Below are 22,387 nucleotides of genomic sequence, written 5' to 3'. Positions count from 1 at the left end.
ATGAAGTCCAGAACCCGGATGGCAGCCGCTTTTTCTGGACAAGAGACGACGTTATTTGCTTCCGTCCTACCACGAGGATGACAGTGACCACGAACCATACAGGACGCGGGACCCAGGCTACCTCAAGAGGACACATTCCAGCAAATGACTTTCCGACCTCCTGGGCACCCAGACATTGACCGACGACCCAGGTTACTCACGGCTGGAGAAGGAGGGCAGGGCAAACGCTGGAGGACACTTACTCCAGAGACTTGGTTCTTAACCACTGCCCCTGGGATCAGAAAACGTGCCTTTGGAGAAGAGGGTCAGGGGCACCGCAGCGATCGCGAGCAGGGCGGTTACAGAGCAGAGTTCCCGTGCGCCCCTGTCCTCCCCGCGGGCCTGGCACTCTTGCCCACCCCACCCGGCCCCCACCGCCGCGTCCTGCTCACCCTGTAACGGTTTCTGGCTCCAGAGGCCTGCGGCCCCTGCCCCTGCCCGGCTCGCGGGAGCAGCACCGCAGCACCGTTGGAAGAGAGGTCACCCGCCTGGGAAACCGACGTGACTAGCTCGGGGCGGGGTCGGCCTAGCGGCAAGGGGGGTTCCCTCGATTCCGACCCGGTCTCACCGCGCCTTTCTCCCCGGGTCGTGTCGCGTCAGGCTTGCCACGGTCCCCCTGCCGGGACAGGCGGCACCCCCGCCCGCGCCAGCCCCTCCGCCCTCCTCCGCGCCACCCGCCGCTGCCGCTGCGCCGCTCCTCGCTCCCGCCCCCCGACGTCCCCAGGCCCCTCCGCGGCGCGGCTCCGCGCGCAGCCGAACTCGGCACCGCCTCCAGCAGAGCCGAGCCGGCGGCTCCGCGGAGCAGCTGCCTCTGCCACCGGCGCCCGGCCCTCCGTGTCCCCTCTCCGTCCCGCCCCCCGGCCCGGGCTCTCCGGTGTCCCCGCCGCACCCTCCCTCCTCCCTTCCCACCCCCTCCACTTTCCCCCGGCTGCAGTCCAAGGCTGGCCACCTAGCCGGGCAGACAGGAGGGTGGCGGCGGAGGCATCATGAGCTTGGAGGGCGGTCAGGGGAACAGTCCCTGTCGCGGGGCTGATAGCGGGGACGCCGAGCCGCCCCCGCCCCTGCCCGGTAAGGCGGCTGCGGCCCCACGCTACCAGCAGCGGCTGCCCTCGCCACCCGCGCTCCCCGAGCGCGCTGCCGCTGGGCCGGACGAAGCGCCAGGGGAGGTGGCCCCGCGGCGCAGGGGCTCGGATGAGCTGCCGCCACCGCCGTCGCCTCTGACACCCGGCGGCAGGGAGGTGTCGGCTGCCGGGGACTCCAGGGAAGGTCCGAAGCTCTTCCCGGAGGCGGCGGTCCCTGAGGCAGCGGCGGGGAAGGGCGGCCCCGAGGAACCCCAGGCAGGCGCGGGTGGGGAGGGCGAGCGGCCCGGCTCAGGGGAGCAGCCCGAGACGCGCTCGGTGTGCAGCAGCCGCAGCAGCAGCAGCGGTGGCGACCAGCGCGCCGGGCACCAGCACCAGCACCACCAGCCCATCTGCAAGATCTGCTTCCAGGGCGCGGAACAGGTAAGGCCCGTGGGATTCCAGCCGCGGGCTCCGGCTCCAGCTTGGCTGCTGCGCTGGCCAGACGACCTTTCAGCACCAGGGACAGCGCGCGCCTCCCACAGGAACAGCTGCTTCTGCAGGTTCCTTCCAGAGGTGGTCCACTGTTTTCCCTACCTGGGATATGCAGTCTTACGTTCCTCAGGTGCTTGAATGATAACTATTGCTCCGGGGCTTTGGTTTTTATATAGAAGAAAATCTGTAGGATGCCATGTAGTCTTAGTGTATAAACTGGGGGTTGAATCATGTCACCATCGAAAGGGCAGAGTCTGTTGCAAATTTCCGTGACTTAATCTTACGTGAGAATTGTGCTGCAGTTCTTACAGAAGGAAGAGGAATGTACCTTGAAATAAAGGCTGATTAGTTAACAGCGTACTTCGTGTTTTGTTAAGAACACAGTTCTAAAACACACTACCATTAGACGATGCAAACTCTTCTGAGAGTAATGCAGAAGAAAGGGAAACACATCCCTTGTACATGTGTGGCCTGTGAACACATTAGGTTTAATATTTTTAAAAGTAAGGAAATTTCATACAAATATGCAGGCTTTCAGGAATGTACTGCCTTAAGTCAGGATTTATGCTGCTACATTTAGAAAAGGAAAAAAAAATAACAAAAAGCGTGCTATCGCCGCCCGCTTTCTGGGGTGCTGTGCGTTTCTTCCTTTGTGATGATTAAGAATAACTGCAGAGGAAATGCATCTGACCATCCACTTAAAAGTTATTAAAGAGATTTAATAGCACAGCTTTCCCCCAAGGGTACTGGGAGCTATATCTTGCAGACATTTTGTATGTTGGTAGAACATTTATGTCATAACTCTAAGCAATAGCTTTGAAATAGTTTTTAAGACTCTCGTTTCATTCCCATCAGAGGTATAAAATTTTAATTTTACTTTCTAGACGAGAGCTGGGTAAATGGCTTTGAAAGAAAAGAAAGCAAGCATTAGGGTATAAAAATAGAAGCACACAGACACAAATATTCATCCTGAGCCATTTTCTTTTTAGGGGGAGCTGTTAAATCCTTGCCGATGTGATGGGTCAGTCCGCTACACACATCAGCTGTGTTTGCTGAAGTGGATCAGTGAGAGGGGGTCGTGGACCTGTGAACTCTGCTGTTACAGATACCATGTCATAGCCATTAAAATGAAACAGCCTTGCCAGGTAAACGTTTATTTTTCCTGAGAAATAAGTTTCTGTAACGTGAGTACGCTTGAGCTTAGTTACTATTAGGATATAACTTACGCTGCTACTTATAAATATTTTGTACTAACTGCTGTAGAACCAGGATTTAGAATTTGTAGGTTTGTGCTCTGAGACAGCCATGACATTCTGAGAAACTCAAGGCTTTTTAAAAAAATTGAATATGTTCCTTCATTAACTTCCTACCTACTGGTTAAGGTATGCCCATCTTTGTCCTAAAAGAGCAAGTAATAGCAAGTCTTGTACTCCACAAATCAATTTTATTGGCTAGAAATGTTAGACAGTTTATTTTAGTGATATTTTATTTAAACAGTTAAACTTTGAGTGACTTTGTTTATGGAAAACAGATGCGAGTCAAGCAAATCAAATAGTATGGAAACTTTGGTTGGAACTGTTCGTCCTAGTCTGAATACCCTTTGTTTAAGCAAACCTCATTTTTCATGCAGACTTTGTGTCTCCCACAGTAAAATTTTGGCTGTTTTTCTTTTTTGCTGCATTCAGTTGCACAGTGGCTACAAAGTATCCCCAGCAGTTATCATTAGTAGTACCACTCAGATTATGTCTTATGATTTTTTTTGTGTATGGACACATAATAACACAATACATACAAACCTTCATACAGTCCAGAAAGCAAGCCCTTTGAAAATTTTTGGTGGAACGGACTCTGGTTCTTTGCCTACATTGGTAGGATGTAAAATACAAATTATTAAGAACGACATTTTAAAGAAAAGCTGAATAGTATATAGATGACAATGACTAGTAAGATGGTGTTGAAATTAAGTAGGCACAAAAATGTAGGAAAAGAGTAATTTGAGAAGTTGGAAATAGAAGGCTTAACAAAATCTGTTTCTTGTATATAAATTACTAAATTTCATTTGTATTGAGCAATATGATAGATGAAATTGTGTTTTCAGAAGACAGCGGAATTACTATTGTGTTAATAATTTAAATTTCATAGCTTTTAATTTGTGCATCCTTCATATAGCTAGCAATTAATTTACGTTTCTGGTAGTCACCATTTAAGGCATGATTAGCAAGCATGAAATGAAAATGTGAATTTTCTCTAGCTGACCTGAGGCTTATAAATGATTTAGAAAGAGGAAGCGAAACTAATATGGGTGAGTGATGTTATCACGCAGAAGATAGGCACAAAACTGACACATTTTCTCAGAAACTCTAGCTAATTGAACTACTTGAGTTCCACTTAATGGGCATATCATAGCTTTTTTAAAAAAAGATTTATTCATTTTTTAAAGTATCTTTTTATTTTGAATTTTGAATTATGTGGAAAATTTTTGTGTAGGCTGGGATTCCCCCCCAAATTCCCACCCCCATCAGATTTTTCCCATTTTGTTACAATACTGTAGTCCTTCATAAAGAATCATAATTCTATCAGTCTCTTATTTATTCATTTTTATTGGGAAGTCAGATTTACACAGAGAAGGAGAGGCAGAGAAAGATCTTCCATCTGCTGGCTCACTTCCCAAGTGGCCGCACTTCTCATCACAAAAAATGATTGATTACTATAGAATTTTGCTTTTTAAAAAAATTAGTAATTTTGTTAGTAAAAGCAAGCCCACTACCATTATGACCTTCCTCCCTGCAAAAGAGAAAAACAACAACAAAAAACTAAGAAAAATAACTCAGTAATATCATTGCATTTGGGATAACTTTTATTATGGCATACATAAATACTGGCATTTTCCATAACCTGAATGGATTTTTGCAACAGAAAAAATGGAAATAGCATTTGGAAATCAATATGACATGAATGAAATGATGATGCCTTTGATCATGCAAGATACCAAGTAACTTTTCAGGACTCCATCAGATACATGTAAATTTTGATACTCTTATTGAAACAAGATCAGTGAGAAAGTTCTGGACATGCTGACTCTCATACACAGCAGCAGCTTGTGCTCAGATGAAAGTTTGGCCATTTGCCCGGCATTTCTGTTAGGGATGACCTACAAGTCAAGTAGCGGTTCTGTTCTCTCTCTTGTTGGAGTCAGACCAGTGAGGGCTAGCACTGATCACCTGCATGCCCTCCTGCATTTGGTAGGGATCAATGGTGCAGGGTCAAATTGCAAGCATGTTTATATCCATCTCTTTTATTTTCCACATCTCTCTGTCCTAGTATAGCACCACTTCACAGCTAGGGACAGGTAGGTCCTTGGTTCCTTGGATGTGAAACAGAATCATAAATAGTTAGGAAGCATTTATTCAACACTGTTTGCATGTGTGATTACTAGTATTGAATCTATAGCAAAGCTGTGAAATCGAAATACAGGACTTTGAAAACTTCTAGCAGGTAAAAGCAGGATTCAGATGGCCTCCATCTAGCTGCTGGTTTCCTGGTCTTAGCTGCCATATTGGAAGGAGTTCTTCTTCCCACCCCAGCCATCTTGATGTTTCTGGATTTGTCATGACTCATCGTGTATGTAAACTGAGGCCCAGAAGAACTGGTTTCATCCTCGGACTCTTAAGATGGTTACTGCTATGTGAAGAACAGCTTGGTATTTAGCATTTTCAACATTGTTTATCATTATTGTCTCTCAAGTGTCTGTGTGTGCCTGAGGTCAGGAGTTGCTTCTCTGCATATGGTGATGTCTAAAGCTGTAATTGCTCTAAGGTTTGACCGGCCTTTGCTGGCTTGCTTGTTTGACTTGTTCTTGGTGCTTGATGTTAACTGTATGCTCCACTTGTTCTACCATTTGTTGCCTCAGTTGTCCTATGCTGTGATTTGTACTTCCGCAACTAGGGTAGCTAACTCCAAGAGTATGAAAGGGGTTAAATTACAAATTCCAATTTTAAAGATCTAGCCTTGGAGGTTCCAATGTTTCATGTCTGTATTCTCTTGTTTAAGCCAAGTCTCAGGATCAAATAAAGTTTCAGGGGCTGCAAAATCTACTCTGCCTGTAGAGTCTGGGCCTTCTGTTAAAGAGTGTGGCCATCCATTACACGTGGGACCTTCTGAAATACTTCTTTCTACCTGCTTGGTGGCTGTACATCCTGACATTCTCACCTAGGGTTCTGAACCAAAGAAGGCTGGGAGTGGGGTGGACTCCAACAATAGTGCTTGATGCGTACCGTCAGCTCTTTTAGAAGAAATCATCATGCTGTCCCATTCCTTAGTGCTCATCAGAAGATGGTGACAGGCAACCAACGAAGGAGGTGTGTCCGAGGGAAGCATCCCACAGGACGTCTCAGACCTTACTCACTGACAGTAGAGTTCTTTGTGAATTAGAGTCTAGACCTACTCCCTCTAATTAGATGTTAATGATACTCAGGGATGTGACCCAAGAGGAAGCTAGCAGTCATATCCTCTACAACGTATTTAAATCTTAATTGCTATGTCATTAGCAGAAGATAATTAAAATATTTGAAGTGATTAAAATGCATGTACCTGGCTACCTACCTACATAGTCTACTTTATTTACTAATATTCCCAAGATGGCACATTACTGATGTTATAATAGTAGAATTTAATTGGTTTTGGATCATATTATGATCTAAAATTCATGAAGTATAAGAACATGTAAAATCAAATTTATTTTGAGATGCTGGTAACATTTTAAGCTAATTTGACCATATTTCAGGTTATGAATACTTTAAGTATTTTTCTAAGAGATATGGATTTCTTGAAGAGGTAGCAGTTACCAGATAAGCCACTGTGTGGAAAACTTTAAAGCTGCTGTGAAAGACAGGTGGTGCTGTTTGAATGCATGCAGATGGAAGGTAACCGCTGTGTCTCCTTAAATACAGTGTTTACACTTTGTGCCTCAGTCTACTGATCTATAAAGGCAGATGATAATGGTCCCAGTTTTACACATGTGTTGTTTTAAGGATTAGGCACATATATCTTTGTGAAGCACTTTGAACGGTGCCAGGCATATGGCAGGTGCCCCTTTTATTCTGACTCTGATTATTCTTAATTGTTCAGTTTTATGAGGTCTGGAAACCTCGATTTGCTTCCAGCCACCATGTCTCATTTGTTTCCTTCACTCTGTTGTGATCAAGGTGAAGTTAATCACTCTCCTTTCCTTGTCATTGTGTCTGAAGGTCTATTTTTTTTTTTTTTGGACAAGCAGTAATTGTAGACATGTTTGGAGTTCAGTGTGATGTAAGTTATATCTATATATTATAGAATAATCAAATCAAATTGATTACCACATTTGCCATCTCAAGTATGTACAATTGCTTTTGTTGTGAGAACATTTCAAAATGCTCTCTTAGCTCTAAGGAAATATCCAATACATTTGGTCAAAAGCTGTGCAATGCAGCCCCAAGAATTTATTCTTCCCTTATTAACACTCTAACTCTAGACCTGTCAGCCAAGGACTCTACTATTTTCCCATAATTCCACTATTTATTTCTTGTAATATCAATCAGTGTACTTCATGGTAATTTATTGCACTGTGCTAAGTTTCACTTTAACACATTCCCCATGTAATGAGATCATATCATATTTTTGCACCTCTGTGTTTGGTTTATTTCAGTCAACATAATGTCTTCATGTGTATTTATTTGTGTTGCGAATGACAAAATTGTTCGACTTTTTAAATGTTTATTTCATTTCCATTACTTGAAGGGTGAAAGAAAGGGAGAGAGGAAAGGAGAGTGAGTGAGGGAGAGAGTGAGCCAATGAGAGAATGAGTGATTGGGGGCACTGTTTCCCATCACTCCCCAAACGCCTGCAGCAGCCAAGGTTGAGCTGGCCTGAGGCCAAGAACCCTGAACCCATCTGGGTACCCCACAAGGATGGCAGGGATCAGACAAGTGAGCCATCTCATTTGCTGCCTCCCCTAGGATACTCTATTAGGAAGTTGGTTTAAGTACATTAGTGGGGACTCCAAGTGACATTCCAATAAGGGATGCCGGCATCCTGAGTGGTGTTTAACCTGTAACAGCACAACACTTGCCCCTCTGGTCGTTTCGTAAAGGTTGAATGGTATTTTATTGTGTGGATACACTGCAGTTCTACGTTTTAAAAATCCATTCATTCATTGATGGACACCTAGGTAATTTACACATCTTGGCCCTCCTGAATCCACATCATTCTTCAGTCCTGGAATTTTACTTTCTGCTTCTTTTGCAACTATCTCTACTTCTGACCAAATTGGCTATTGTGAATAATGACTGAGCAGTTTTAAAAGCAGGTGTAAAAGTATATAACGATGCTGGTGCACATGAGCATATTTCTTCTGTAGATGTCCCTCAGCATGGATCTCTTTAATGCCCTTTTTTAGAGTCTACTGATAATTGGAGTTATGCGATGGTTTTAAACATGGCAAAGCACAGGGCAGCGCTCTGTAAGGACAAACAGCCTCTGCTTGATTTGCTTTGGAACAGCCGAGGTTGGGTAAGGTGTGTGACCTGTGGCCAACTAAGGGATGGGAGAAGCTTGAGGTCCCCATGGGGTTGGGACATAGCGTCACAGCAGGTGGTGGAGCTGCATGCTGTACCTGCCTAGGCAGGGAGTGAGGCTAGCATGTATGCCATGCAACTTCCCAGGTATTGGACCCCTAGCCATTTTTAATAGCTTGTAAATAGCTTTTAAATTAATTTTCCCCTCACTACTTTTTCTTTAAGGTTTATTTTATGTTGTCAGCAATAGGTTTCTTATAGTATAATAAAAGCTGGGAAGTTTCCTACAAATAAGAATGATTTGATATTTCTTTTTTTTAAAAAAAATATGTATTCTTAAAGTCTTGGGAAGTATCAACACAAAATCGTTGGAAAGAGGAGTTCAACACCAGATGGATTTGTCTTGACTACGTTCTGAGGGACAGCTTCTGCACCTGTGTGTAAGATAGTACTAGAACTCTTAACTTTTTGAGGACACTGTGGTCATTGTTTTCTTAACCGTTGGCTCTGTCTTGAGAAATTGTTTTATCTCTTCAGAGATGACTGTTGGTATCATTTAGCAGATGCTCTGGGAGGAGATAGCAAATCACTGAAAATTAAGATTGTTTAAATATCAAAGCATGAAGTGTATCAGCATTGCATGTTTTCCTATGAAATCATTTACAGATTATGGTTTAAAACCATCTCCCTGTATTGCAGCTTAGTGACATGGAAAGCCCCGCTTTGACTGTTTGACTGCTGCTCCTATTAAGCCTTTTCTGTAGGCTTAATGGCAAATGCTAGTATTGATAGCTTTCACAACCATGCCTCCATAACTGGAAACTTCATACTGGCATTTTTTATCAGTGATTAAAGATGTCCAAAAACCTCATTATGAGCCACTTTTCCTTGTTTTTGAAATTGTTTCTATTTCACTTGCTTACTCATTCTCAAAGCACATGGATCTTTATTTTACTCACTAGAATACATAAATGATTTCTACCGAATGAAATATGCAAATTACACTTTGTTATCTAACTATCATCATGGCATTTACTATGTACATGAGTATGGGCTGGTTTTTACAATGACCTCAAAGCCGGTGCTGGCAAGAGGAGTAGAAGGAGGTGGCAGCCTTTTGTGCTCACAGAAATCGAGGCTGGAGTACTATGTGGACTCTGGCTACCCTTTACGGAGCATTCTTCTTCATAGACCCCTTCTGTCTTTCCACATTCCCTGACTCTTTCTAAGCATCTTTCCCTTTTGATATCAGTTTTCTTCTTTGACCTGTTAGCCTCTCCAACACATTTCTTGTCATAAAATAGACGCTTTCCCTGAGCAGAGATGGGTAGGTCTGTTGATCAAGACAAGCCAGGGTGGCAGGAAAAGTTGGTAGTGGTTGGGCAGAGGAGCCTCTCATAGCCGCATAGTGTCTTTGCTGGTATTTGCTTGACTTCAATCACATGCCACCCAGCCTACCTCTCAGGGGGCAAGTAGTGATGGTTTGGAGCCAGGAGGGCCATCCTCGCTGCTGGCATGAAAACAGCACAGACACTAGATACATGGGTGTGCATGGCCGTGTTCCAGTATCACTTAACTTATAGATGACTAATTCGAATTTCATATTCGTAACATATCAAGAAATAGTATTCTATTTAAATGTTTTTCCTCTCCAATTAAAAAATGTAAAAAAACTTGGTGGGCTGCCCAAAAGCAGATGGTGAGCTAGACTTGGTCTGGTGGCATTTGGTGGTAGCTTAAACAAATGAAATATTTATATACACTTAGAGGTGTTTTATGACCTCTTGAGGCATTGAATGGGTGATGTGCTTTTAAAACTTTTTTTTCTTAACTTTGAGTGAAGTTGTCATAAATTTAACACAGCATTTAGTAATGGTGGCAGTTCAGCTTGATGACAAAATGCTATTAACTTCTTCATACCAGGAATTAAAGTTGTTCCTTCCAGATGGCTTCCTAGTTGTATCCAATGCAGCTTCTGAACTCCCTGGGGCAGCTCTAATTGAGTTGGCAGCCAAGGCCGGAGCCACAGCCATTCCTGACTCCGGGTGCTTGGAGCTGGTCATCTTCTAGACCCAGAAGCCGTTGTAGCGAATCCTTAGTGGCTCTCTGAGGCAAATCTTTGCAGCTGTCTGCAGATCTGTAGATTTCATGGTGCCTTCTCTGAATGTCTTACAGTGGGGCTTTTTGGTTTGCCTTCTGAATGGGGCAAGCACAGCAATGAGAGGTTTTAAAATAAATTGTGTGACATGACTCAGTATCATGTACATGCGTTATCTTGGTAACTTTGTAGGCATTTGGTGAATATTTGTGATGCGATTGAATTAATACTATGGAAATCAATCAGTGAACATTTAATAAGCTGACCAGAATAGTAGAGCTCATGGTATTTCGTCATCTGCATTGTAACTTTAAGACATCAAACTGCATTCATTACTCACAGGTTAACCAACTACTAGCTATTAATTGTAAACACGTTCGTAACCTGCTCTTCTAAGAGTGCTATTCTGAATTGTCATACGCATTACATGCAGTTCTTCAGATGACAGGGGAGAAAGGCCAATTTTTAAAATTTTTTTGACAATCTTGACATAATTAGGGTAGAAAGGTTCAATTTCTACAGGAAGACGGGTAAGACAATTAGTTACGTATTGTTTCCTTAATATATCTGATGTAAAGGGGATTTTAAGGGAGAAGCCCCACCCAGTCTCCCACCCACCCCAGGTCCCAGATGTGGGGCATGCTCCGAGGGTCTTGCCCAAACGGTTTTGATAGTTCAACAGTTCTGAATTGCTGCCACTCTCACCACTCCAAGCACGATGCATTTGTTGGAGATTCTACTGATCGACATAGTCCATCATAGCATCTCCGTTTGCCCAGTATTTTCATTGCCAACATATAGCTGAGGTGACTGATTGACTTGTTCTGTCCTCTGTAGTTTGATGGTTAGCGTTCTGAGTCCAAAAGCTCGATTGGTGGGATCCCCAAAGAAAGAAAGGCCAATTTTTAAAACCTGGAATTTAATAAGAAACGCTTCCACTGATACATGTCTGCGCTTTTCAAAAAACAAATGTCACGAGAAAACTCAGTGAATGCAGAATTACCCATGTATGACATTCTTTCTTTCTTGAGATTGTCACTTGGTTGAAGGGTTTCATCTAGTGCTTGTTACGGGAATTTAAATCATTTGTTGGAAATTTTATTGTATGGTATTGGGCAGAGATGCACGGCTCAGGGTATCTACTGATGTAATTCTCTGTGGAATCTGCCACCTGACTGAAAACAAGATGACATCTTTTTTGGTGAGTGGTTTGTACAGGTGTAACTTTATGTCAGAAGTGTTTCTCCTCCAGTGTATGCTAGCTGGCAGAGCAGGGGAGAGGCTGTTTTGCCCTTGTTCATTCATGTGCTTTCTTTTGATTTGTGTCTCTGCTGTGGCATGACTAGGTTTTGCTCCAGGAATAGGAACACCTGAAACTCAGCTGTCTTGTATTTTTGGATGTTGTGAGAGCAGAATGAGATGACTTGGAGTGTGTACCAGCCTTCAGAATGGCAGGGAACTGACTGATGAGTAGATAATTGCTTGCAATGACAAAGAAATGGATGGCTGACTTGGGACTCTCTGCCAAGAAAACCAGTATTGTGGCTTGTATTTTCTGAGTGCTTGGATATTTAACAGCATCTTTCTGGTGAGGATAACTCACAATTCAGCAACTTTTTGACAGGATTGATCCAAATTAACATTGATAGAAGTAGAGAGGGGAAGGAAGCTGTTGTTTGAGAAGATGTGACACCAGCACAGACATTTCTGTATAGGCAAAGTCAATAAGAGACCCAATCAAAGAGCCATTACTTATTCCATCCATGCCTGGGGTGTGGTATGCTGGGAAAACTCCTGTCTAATAACCTACCATCTGTCCTGTTTATACCTCTTTAATTTTGTTCATGTTGACTGATGACCCCTGGGCAATGCATCCTGATCAAACTGAGCTCTATTGCCTTAATGTGACTTCTAGTTTGGTTTCTCTCTTCTCTATGCTAATTATGTGCAAAGGGCCAAGGACTTAATTTGGGAAAAGGACTGCCTTTCCATAAACAAGTAGCTGTTATTCCCAGCACCCTCTGGGTGCTCCTTTGTTCTTTATGGTCTTGACAAGCTGCCAAATGTCATATCTGCTGCTACTTGGTTTGTTTCATGAGCCTGAGCTACCAGATAGTTCAAATGGACAGGAATAATTCCAAGAACTCTATTCAGGCCAACGTTGGTTTATTCAATCTGTTAAATGACTTTTTAACAAGAATACCATCACACTTTAAACATCAGAGAATTTCACTTATATTCTTGAAGAAGGCTGTACAACATACAAGACACCATTTCTCTGCTGTCTCCCCAAACATGAAGAAGAAACATATTGCTTTTTTTTTTAATCATTTGACAGGATAAAGCCCAGTAAACTGTAGGAGGAAAAAACCATCAGCTAGCTCATGAACTACCTGTGGGGACAATTTCAGTGTTGAGAGATGATGACTGCATGGAGATGACTAATGAAACAGGGCACAGCAATGGATTCACATGTATTTCTTTTGGGTATGGAAGAGGATTTTACTCACATTCCATGGATACTGTTAACATATTCAATTTTTGTTGTTTTCTATTATACTTTCATAATTAATAATTTAAAATATTTTTTCATGTATTCATCAAGTTAAACCTTACTCCATAACAGGCATTTTTCTGGGTAATGGCATTGGGTGGAACATGCTTGGCTTCTGCCTTTAAAATTTAAATTCTTGATGATGGGCAACCAAAAATAATTCATCAAATAAATGCAAAAATTATAGATTGTACTGGTGAAGTTTTGGCCATTTCTGTGGAGTTATTCCTAGAGAGATTGACATTGGAGTCAGAGCAAGCAAAGCAAATCAGCTCCTTGAGAGTGAGTGGGTCTCACCCCATCAGTTGAAGGTCTGAATAGAACCAAAGCTGGCCCTCTTTAAAGCCAAATGGAATTGCATACATCTGAGTCTATCAAACTTTTATGTTATTTATTCAGTGCTTCTGAGTTTGACCTTGGCACCTTCCCAGGTACCCTTGGCTAGTGGACTTCCAGAGCTGTGTCATCAGTTCTTCTGGTTCTCTGGCCTTAACACTTGATCCACAACTACATTTTCAGCTCTCCTGGTCTTTAGTTTCTTTATAGAAGATCTTAGGGCTTCTCAGTCTCCATTATTGCATGAATTCAGTTTCTTATAATTGCTTACACACATTACTGTTTCTGTTCCTTTGGAGAAATCTAACTAATACGTTGGTAAATTTAAAGGGTCAAGTTAAAGTAAACAATGCAGTCCTTGATTAGAAATTGGTACATGACCTTGGGGTTGTGTGGTGGCCTAGCATGCTAATCCTCAGTCTATGGTATTGGCAACTCACATGGCTGCAGGTTCTAGTTCCAGCTGCTCCGCTCCCAATCCAGCTCCTTATTAATGTCCTGGGAATGTAGTAGAGGATAGCCCAAGGCCTTTGGCCTCTGAACCCACATGGGAGATCCAAAAGAAGCTTCTGGTTTGCAGCTTCGACCAGCCCAGCTGTACTCATTGCAGCAATTTGTGGAGTGAATCAGCAGATAAAAATCTCTCTGTTTCTTTTCCTCCCTCCCTCCCTCTTTGTAATTCTTTCAAGTGAAATAATAAATAAATAATTCCTTAAAAAAGAATTGGGTATATTAGTATAAGGTTATATTTTACTTAGTATAGTTGTAAATGATGATGTTTGAAAATATTTACAGGAATGTGCTTTTGAATGGGTTTGTAAAACTGCATATAACTGGCTCCGTCTGTTGAGAGGGTTCAGTAACAGTGACATACCGGTAATAAGTAGTTCACTTGGAGCCAGATATTTTATTTCTAATACTGTTCTACATTGGGAGAAATGGGTCAAATGCAAACTGAAGTTGATGCATCTCTTGTCCCAGTGTCAGAAAGTAATTCTATGGTCAAAAACAAAGGACAGAGACATGTTAAAGGGAAATGAAAGCCAACCTGAGAGAAACATGCCCCCCATTGCTAAAGCAGGAATAATTTCAGCAAAGCATTATAATGTAGTGCTAGATTGTCAATCAAGCTATAATGTAAGTATCCATGAGTGGATACTGATTAAAGCAAATGATTGAATAAATAAAAGAGGGACAAGGGATATTCTCCCTTGCAGAAGAATTTCATGTAATTTATGAGTATTTATCATTTACCTAGAAGGAGATGGAGCTTATTCCTTGAGTGTGAACTATACTTAGTGACCTTGAATGTGAACTAAGTGACTTTTTTTTTTCAGTCATGATCTAAAAAGGGGGAAGAAGGAATAATCTTGTCATGGAGAAGTCCAGCAAATTCTACTTTGGCCAGGAGATTGAATCTGTCTAGTATTATGAATAGTAACTCATGTTGATATGAATTGTGATGTGACTTGATGTGGCCTGAAATAATGAGAAAATAATTCCCTAATGGGCGACAGTCTGCAAAATACCTGACCAATACTCCCCTCCAAGATGAAGAAAAGCAATGGAAGTCTAACAAACTCACAAACCAATAGAGATAAATGGGAGATGATGAATAAATTTAATGTAGATTCTGGACAGAATCCTGGGGAGGAAAAAAGGACATTTGTAAGAACTAGTGAAATTTTCATAATTTAGGAGCTTAGTCATTCTAAATATTTATTTGAAAAAAATATATATTATAGTGATTTAAAGTATTAGCCGTAGGGAAACTGGGCACAAAGCATATGGGAATTCTGCTTATAAACTTTGAAGCTTTTGTCTAAGTCAAAAGTCATTTTAAAATTACATTTACTATGAAAATACAATAGTACGGGAAAGGCCAGATGTTGCTAGATGAGAAGGGGCAGGTGAGATATGAGATTCGACCTAGAGCGCAGTAATGATCCTGCCTTTGAAAAACTCTGATGAGACTCCTGGAGGTTCCTAGAAACCGAAGACCCGCCCCACCCTCCCGCCCATTTGGGAAAGAGCTTGGGGTATTTGAGGGAATAAAAGGAAAGTCATGTGGAAGACAGTGGGTGCAGAGGGGTGTGAAATGATACAATCCAATGGGAATGGCTGCATATTACCATTAGATTAGCATATCAGTCTAAGACCAATGTCTAAGACTGAAGATTGGCAGGGCTGGGAGTGTGGATGCTCTTGGCAGGCATCCTGAATGGGCCAAAAGCACATGGTGGTGCTCACACTAGAATTTTGACAGTGAATGTGGAAGGAAAGTGATCCATACAAAATTGTAAAAGTAGAAGACACAGATTTTAATTTTGCTTTTGTTTTGTGACAAAGCAGCTACACTGACTTGAAGCTTTGTGTATTCTTCACTGATGTTATTGGAATCAATAGTCAAGAAAAATATTTAGATTGACTGTAAAGTGCCAACTTAGACTCCAGTTGCATCGCATTTTCCTCTAATATATCCAAATGGATATATTAGTGAATTTCTGAAGTCCAGAAAATTGAGAATTCTGAAGTACTTATGGCCCAGATGTTTTAGTTAGGAGATTTTTGGCCCAGCAACTGGTCTGTCCTGGAGAGTGTTTTGTGAGAACATGAAAACTGTATATTCTGCTGTTAGGAAGTGGAGAGTTCTTAGACATTTGTGTGTGAAGGTGATTTGTAGTGTTAGCTTTAGTTGGTGGATGGGATTGTCCAAGTCATCCATTTCCTTGTTGATTTTATTTCTAGCTAAAAATGGGATGTTGAAGTTTCCAACTGTTACTGTTTAGTCATCTAGGTCTCAATCAATTTTGTTCATTTTTCCTTCATGTAGTTTTCAGCTATGTTAGGTGCAGTGTGTTATATCTCCTGATGGATTGACCATTTTATCATAACAGAATGTCATTTATCTTTATGTCTTAGTGTGCTGTATTGCTATAATAAAATACCTGAGAAGGGATAATTTGTAAATAACATAAATTCATTTCTGACAGTCCTAGAGGGTGGGAGTCCAGAGTCAAGGATTCCACAGGTTGGGTGTCTTGTAAGGGCATTATTTTCGCATCCAAGACTATGACTCCTGAAATATTTTCTGCAGCATTCTCACATAGTATAAGAGCAGAAAGGAGTTCTCTTCCCCCAGCCCCATCTTTTTTTTTTAGGTTTTGAATCCCACAAGCTTGAATCCCACACCACCCTCATTCTTTGATCATTTTTTTTAAGGCACACCACTTAATACTATTACATTAGTGAGTAAACATCATTGAAAACATAGCTTGGTTTAGTAAAAAAAAAAGTTTGGTTCAAAATCTGTTTTGCCTCATGTTAATAATAGCTACTCCACGTCGCTTTTGGTTACTGCATTTTGAACTGGTTTAGTCTTTGAATCTAAGGTGTTTTTCTTGCATGGTTAATATCAATTGGATTGTTAGGTACATGAATTCGGATGTGTATAAAGACATCCCTGGAAGATAGCTATATGCAACCAACTAAACATTACAGAGTTTGCATTTTGATTTTGAAGCAATGTAAGTCTGCCGTAGTGAGCAGCAATGGTGAATGTGGTTTGACAGTGCTAGGCACTCATACTAGAACCTAAGGGTGAGCAAAACTGAAAAAGAAAATATCGTAGGGTCCTATATTCCAGAAAGATTTATAACATTAGTAGAAATTCTAAGTAACATAATTGGTGAAGTAATTATTGGGAAGTACTACGCAGCAAACCTTGGCAACGAGGAAGATTATAAAATGTTTAGAGGTGATAGACAGGATAAGTAGGTTAGGATAGGTTAAATTGATGATATTTGGAAATGTTAAACATATGACCTTCTTGAAATAAAATACACTGTATTTACCGTGATGAATTTTCTTATTGAAGAACATTTCATTCTAGGATATACTCTTCCGTGATTGAACTGAAGAGGTGATTGTTTATAGCCTGTAGTTTTGTAATTTGTATTAATACATAAAAGCCTTCATAGATACTCAGTTTCCTTGACCCAGGTGTTTTCCAGGGTGCAGAACGAGTCCTTGGGGTTCACAGCCAGCCAGACAGAGTGAAGTATGTTACTGAAAGACACAGTGAAAGACTTTGGTTTAACAGCAAGAAAAAAAGAGTACAGTCAGACAGATGTGAAGAGAAAAAAAATTAGTAAAAATCTATTCAGAGTTATGAGAAACATAGATGCTTAATTTTCTTCTCCTAAGTTATTAAAAATACTTATGCTGCCGTGTTCATAGTTCAGTTCTACAAGTAATGAAGAGATTGGGCTCTTAGACAAAAGACACATTCATATGTGAGAAAGTAGGTTTGTTTAACATTATGATTCTTAAAATTTATTTTTCTAACTACGGTGATAGTAAAACAAAAAATTAGTTTTAGAACTGCTGTTCTGTGAGTACAATTCCTATGTTGAAAACCATAGTTTCTGAAATGTATTGTTTTGAAAAGAAGCTACATCATCTTGAATGTCATCTGGAACTTTGGCCATTTGGAGAGTATTTGATTGTGTAGTTTTCTAGATAGTATAGCTGGGAGACAGTGAAGTGGTTGGTTCATGACTGGGCACTGTGAAGGACGCACAATGACTTAAAGAGGGAAATGAATTTTTATGTTGCACCTGAAGCTACACAAATTGATATCTGGGCTCCAAAATCCATTTGAAATAAATGGTTTGCATTTATCACTGCAACAGGATGCTGGACAGCTCATATTTTTTATAATTTCTGCCACTGACAGAGTATAATATGAATATAAAGGAGCTTTGAAGAGAGAAGATTCCTCTTCTTCAGAGCAGTTTAGTAATTCAGACAGGTTTTCTGAGCTTATGGTGCTTAGTCAACTATAATGGGACAGTCAGCCCTAAAGTTTGATAGGAAATATCTGCCGTAACATAATGCCCTCAGCTCCCTGAGGCCATCAGCGTGAGGGACTTACTCTGAATTTTCAGGATAAGTGTTATATTCATGAATACACTCAGCAAAGGCAGAAAGATCATCTTTCGGGTCAGTACTTTCCAAGGAGCTGATGTCTGGCTTTCCTGTGTTTGGTGGGTTGCGTTCACGGTGGCTAGTGTAGATCCTCTGTTAGTCAACAGGTCTAAAAACTTACATGGGTAGGCATCTATTCTAAATGTTGGCCGCTTTATCCAGTGAGGTGTTGGAAGAACTTAACTATGGAACTTCGCCCTCTAGTGTTTGATATGAGCTACAGTTAATAGTCTTGGAATCTGACACATGGCGCACAGTTTCATTAAAGTTGGATATGTGTTTCTATTTTTTAAATCTCTCACTGTCCATTTAATTGTTTGAACAAAGTCTTCTTTTCTATTTGATGAAGCATTTTCTGTTTTCTTTATTCCACTTTGGAGGGGGTTAAATTTTCACTTTGTCCAGAAATTTTTGGAATGGGTGTTTCTCAAATAGTTGAAGAATATAAAGCATGTGAAACCGAGCAGAATATTAAAGTAATTTAAAGTTGTGTTACAGAGCATGTTAAAGTTTTTATTTCCCAATATGTATCTTGGTGTAATGAATTTGAATAGCAGACAGTTATATTATCTATGGTTTTGTCACATATTCATCAGCCATCAAATAATTTAGATGTTTTTGTCAAACAAGAAAAAATTGTTTTATGATACAATTCCATATTCCCTTATCCCCTCCCCAATTCCCTCCCCCACCTAGTTCCTTTATGTCATTACTAACATATAGTTCTTCATACACAGTCATATGGAACTGTATCATAAAACGATAGCAATAATAATAAAATGTAAAAAACAAACAAAAAATTGTTAAAGTACTTTACTTATTTGGACTCATGTATCTCAGTGCAACTACTGACCATTCATTGGGGAAGTTTTGTTATTTCCAAGATAAATGATTGCATTTTTCTTCTTTTGTTTTTGTTTTTCGTTTTCATAGGGGGTATTTCTGCTTATGGCAATACTTTTTCAAAGGGAAGAATTTTTCCTGGTGTAATATTTATGAACTATATTTGGAAATGAGGCTTTTAATTACTGCTGATTGTTTCACCGAGGGACAGTAGGTTCTTAAAGATCAGAGGAAAGTAAATCATCTGTAACTGTTTAGGCGCTCACACGATGTAGGGGATGGCTCCTTAGTAGGAGGATGTGTGCGGAGTCACTGTCTCCAGCTGGCTGTGAAGCCCAAGGGTCATCCTGCACCCTGGAAGTATCTGGGTGCAAGGAAGACAACAAGGAAAAAAGGAGAGGATTTTTGCTCTCTAGATGGAAAATATGATCTTATTTTAGATCTATGAGGCATTTTAAGAACGTTAATAGTGGGTATTAGTCAGACATTCTTTGTCTAGAAGCAAATGTTGGATCAGTGAGACCAAAATTGCTCTTGATTTAATGCCAAAAATATGACCATTAGTTACTATTAAAATGAGTGATACCCAAATAGCACTAAAGGACTTGGTTCCTAACACTGTCGTTGCCACCTTGGCTGCTTAACTCATTTGTCGGGAGATATAAGAAACTATGGCAAATGTGGAAGAAATATTAGGCTCTGTCAGGGAAAATCATTTGAATTCTAGTTTTTCAAATGTCTTAGGGGTGGGTCTGGTTCCTACGGAGTTGACTTTAAGCTTTTTCAGATGATGCTGTGTCTGTTAAGCTTATTAAATTGATTTCATTTTTATATAGTATTTATTTTCAGAATAGACCATTGGATTTTAATGTTGCTGAATGTGAAGATGTGTTGATATTCTGTATTTTTAAAGAACATTTACTATCCTAATAAATTGACAAGATGATAAATGCTGATCATATGCAGTAGCTTCACCCATTCCGGCTTTTACTGTTTGGTGTTACAGCCCAGCCAAGCCTGGTCTACATGCAGACACAGCTTACACATGCTCAGCAGGGGCAGAGACCTAGCCTAGCCCATCCTACACCTACCCTGGTTCTCACAAGCACCAGCGGGTGATGGAGTCTAGTCCAATCTGGTACACTCCAGACCCAGCCCACACTTGTGCTGAGGGACACTGCAGTCATATGCAGACCAGATAGCAGCCCCAACTCTGTACTCACCAGTGGAAATCACAACCCAGCATGGGCAACCCCTTTGCTCCCCAACCAGACCTGTGAATGCCAGTGGTTGTTCTGACCCAGCTTGGCACAGTACCTCACCTATCTTGGCCTTGACCTTTGGATGCTGTAGTCTGGCCTGCCCTGGCCTGGCCCCAGTCCCAACTCTCACTGGCGGGTGGTGGAACCTGGTCTTGCTCAGTCTGCTCTCATCCTTTGCTCATGCAAACTGGTAGATGTGACCACCTGGCCTGTCATGACCTGTGCTCCAGCCTGGTTTCTGCACTTGTCAGTGAGCTAAAGTTTGCCCGTCCCTTCCCAGTCTGCCCCTTTCCAAAACCAATCCACACATTTGCCAACAGTTGCAGTTACCTCATGCAGCCTGCCCACACCCCAGGCCTGGAACATGTGATCATTAGCGAAAGCTAAGACCCACCATGTCCACTCCCAGACCCAGATCTCATGCATTGCCAGCAGGTTCTAGGCTCTTGCCTGGTATGGCCTGTTCCTCAATCTTAGCCTAGTATGAGCTGGTGAATGTTACAGCCCAGCCCAGCATGCACCCTGTTTTAAGATGCATATGTGGGTGCTGTAGCCTGGATCTGCCCAGACTATTCTTGGTCCCTGTACCCGTGAGTGTTGGCAGGTTCCATGGTCACACCTAGCTTAGCTCATCACCACCCCAACTCTTGAGCTAGCCAACTGGACTTGTATTTCCACAGGGTTTAGTTCCCATATCCCCCTTCTGCTCCCCCGAATCTATGCCTGGACCTGGTTCTCTTAGGTGCTGGTTAGTGTCATGGCCCTGCCTAATGTGACCCATCCCCTCTTCCAACATTGAGTCAGGTAATGGATCTAGCCCTCCTAGACAGGCCCCCCAGCCCTAGCTTTCACATGGACTGGTATGTGGTGTTCAGCAATGTTCCATGCTAACAAGCCCAATTCAGAACTCCCCTGCGGGCTGTTGCATCATTCTAACCCATACAGATCTTCCGGTCTCTACCCTCCAAACCACCAGGTCTCAGTTCCCTTGCTTACTTGAAAGTACAGTTGCCCTGTCATTGGGAGTCCCTCAGGATTCATGGCTTTATCCATGAATGTCCCTAGGCAGTAATTCCATACCCCCAAGATTACAGAGCTCACTGTCCGGTGGCCAGCAGGTGCAAGCTCAGAATTTGCCCACTGCCTGGCAGTAGTGGCTGGGGCTAGGGAACCAAACATTGAGCCTGACCTAGCCCAGGTTCCTCCACTAACCGCCATGCTGCTGAGAGTTCTGTACATCCAAGCCCCAAGGTCAAACTTACCTGGGCCTCTCCCACCAAGATGGCGGTGGTGGGCGGAGCCAGGGACTTGAGCTGCCCAAGACCTCTTCACAGTGTAAATACTGTGGAGAGAGCAATCTCTTGGGCCTAGGCAAGCCCGGGATTCTCCCACCACTTGGCAACTGTGGCTGGAGCTCGGGCCCCAAGCATTGAACCTGACCTGGTCCATGTTCTCACAGCAGCTGTCACACTGAAGGGAGGTCTGTTCACCCAATCCCCAAGGTCAAGCTCCGCCATTTATTATTTTACCTTGCCTAATTGTTTTGGCTAGTTCTGGTACTATATTGAATAGAAATACTTAATTCCTCATCTTAGAGGAAGAGTTTCAACACTTGGCTGTTGAATGTAATGTGGTTTGTCATAGAGGACCTCTACCATGTTGAGGTACATTTCTTTTATCCTGCTTTTTTGAGATTTTATCATAAAAGGATGTTGAATTTTCCAAATACTCCTTTTCTGAATCTGTTGAGACAATTATATAACATCTTTCCTTCGTTCTAATGTGCCCTATCACATTAATCGATTTGCATATTCTGAATGATCCTTGAAACCTTGGGGAAAAACAATCACTCGATAATGCTGAATTATTCTTTTAATGAGTGTTCTGTTAACATTAACTTTGTTAGGACTTGTTGAGGATTTTTGCATCTATATTCAAGGATATTGGCTTGCAGTTTTCTTGTAGTGTCCTTGTCTTGCAATGGTGTCAGGCTAATCTAGTTGTATAAATTGCAGTGCAAACTATTCTTTCGTTTCTTTTCAAAGAGTTTAAGAAGAACTGTTATTATTCATTAAATGTCTGATAGAACTCAGCAGGAAAGACATCAGGTCTTTGGATTTTCTTTGGAGGAAGCCTTTTCATTATTGATTCAATTTTCTTGC

At 41.8% G+C, this 22,387-nt stretch overlaps 1 protein-coding gene across 1 annotated transcript in view; it reads left to right on the top strand.

The window, feature by feature from the left end:
• Nucleotides 1-1,025: 1,025 nt before the first annotated feature.
• MARCHF11 (membrane associated ring-CH-type finger 11) overlaps nucleotides 1,026-22,387 on the top strand; it is a 68,482-nt gene continuing 47,120 nt past the window's right edge. Inside the window, exons 1-2 of the mRNA XM_040977649.1 lie at nucleotides 1,026-1,541; nucleotides 2,582-2,737. Coding sequence (XP_040833583.1) covers nucleotides 1,026-1,541; nucleotides 2,582-2,737 — 672 coding nt within the window. The remainder of the gene's footprint in view (nucleotides 1,542-2,581; nucleotides 2,738-22,387) is intronic.

The sequence above is a fragment of the Ochotona curzoniae genome, unplaced genomic scaffold (assembly GCF_017591425.1).
Source record: "Ochotona curzoniae isolate NIBS_2020 unplaced genomic scaffold, NIBS_Ocur_1.0 contig_2754, whole genome shotgun sequence".
Lineage (NCBI taxonomy): Eukaryota > Metazoa > Chordata > Mammalia > Lagomorpha > Ochotonidae > Ochotona > Ochotona curzoniae.
Note: the sequence above shows the minus strand (reverse complement) of the source record. Positions and strands in the feature narration are given on the sequence as shown.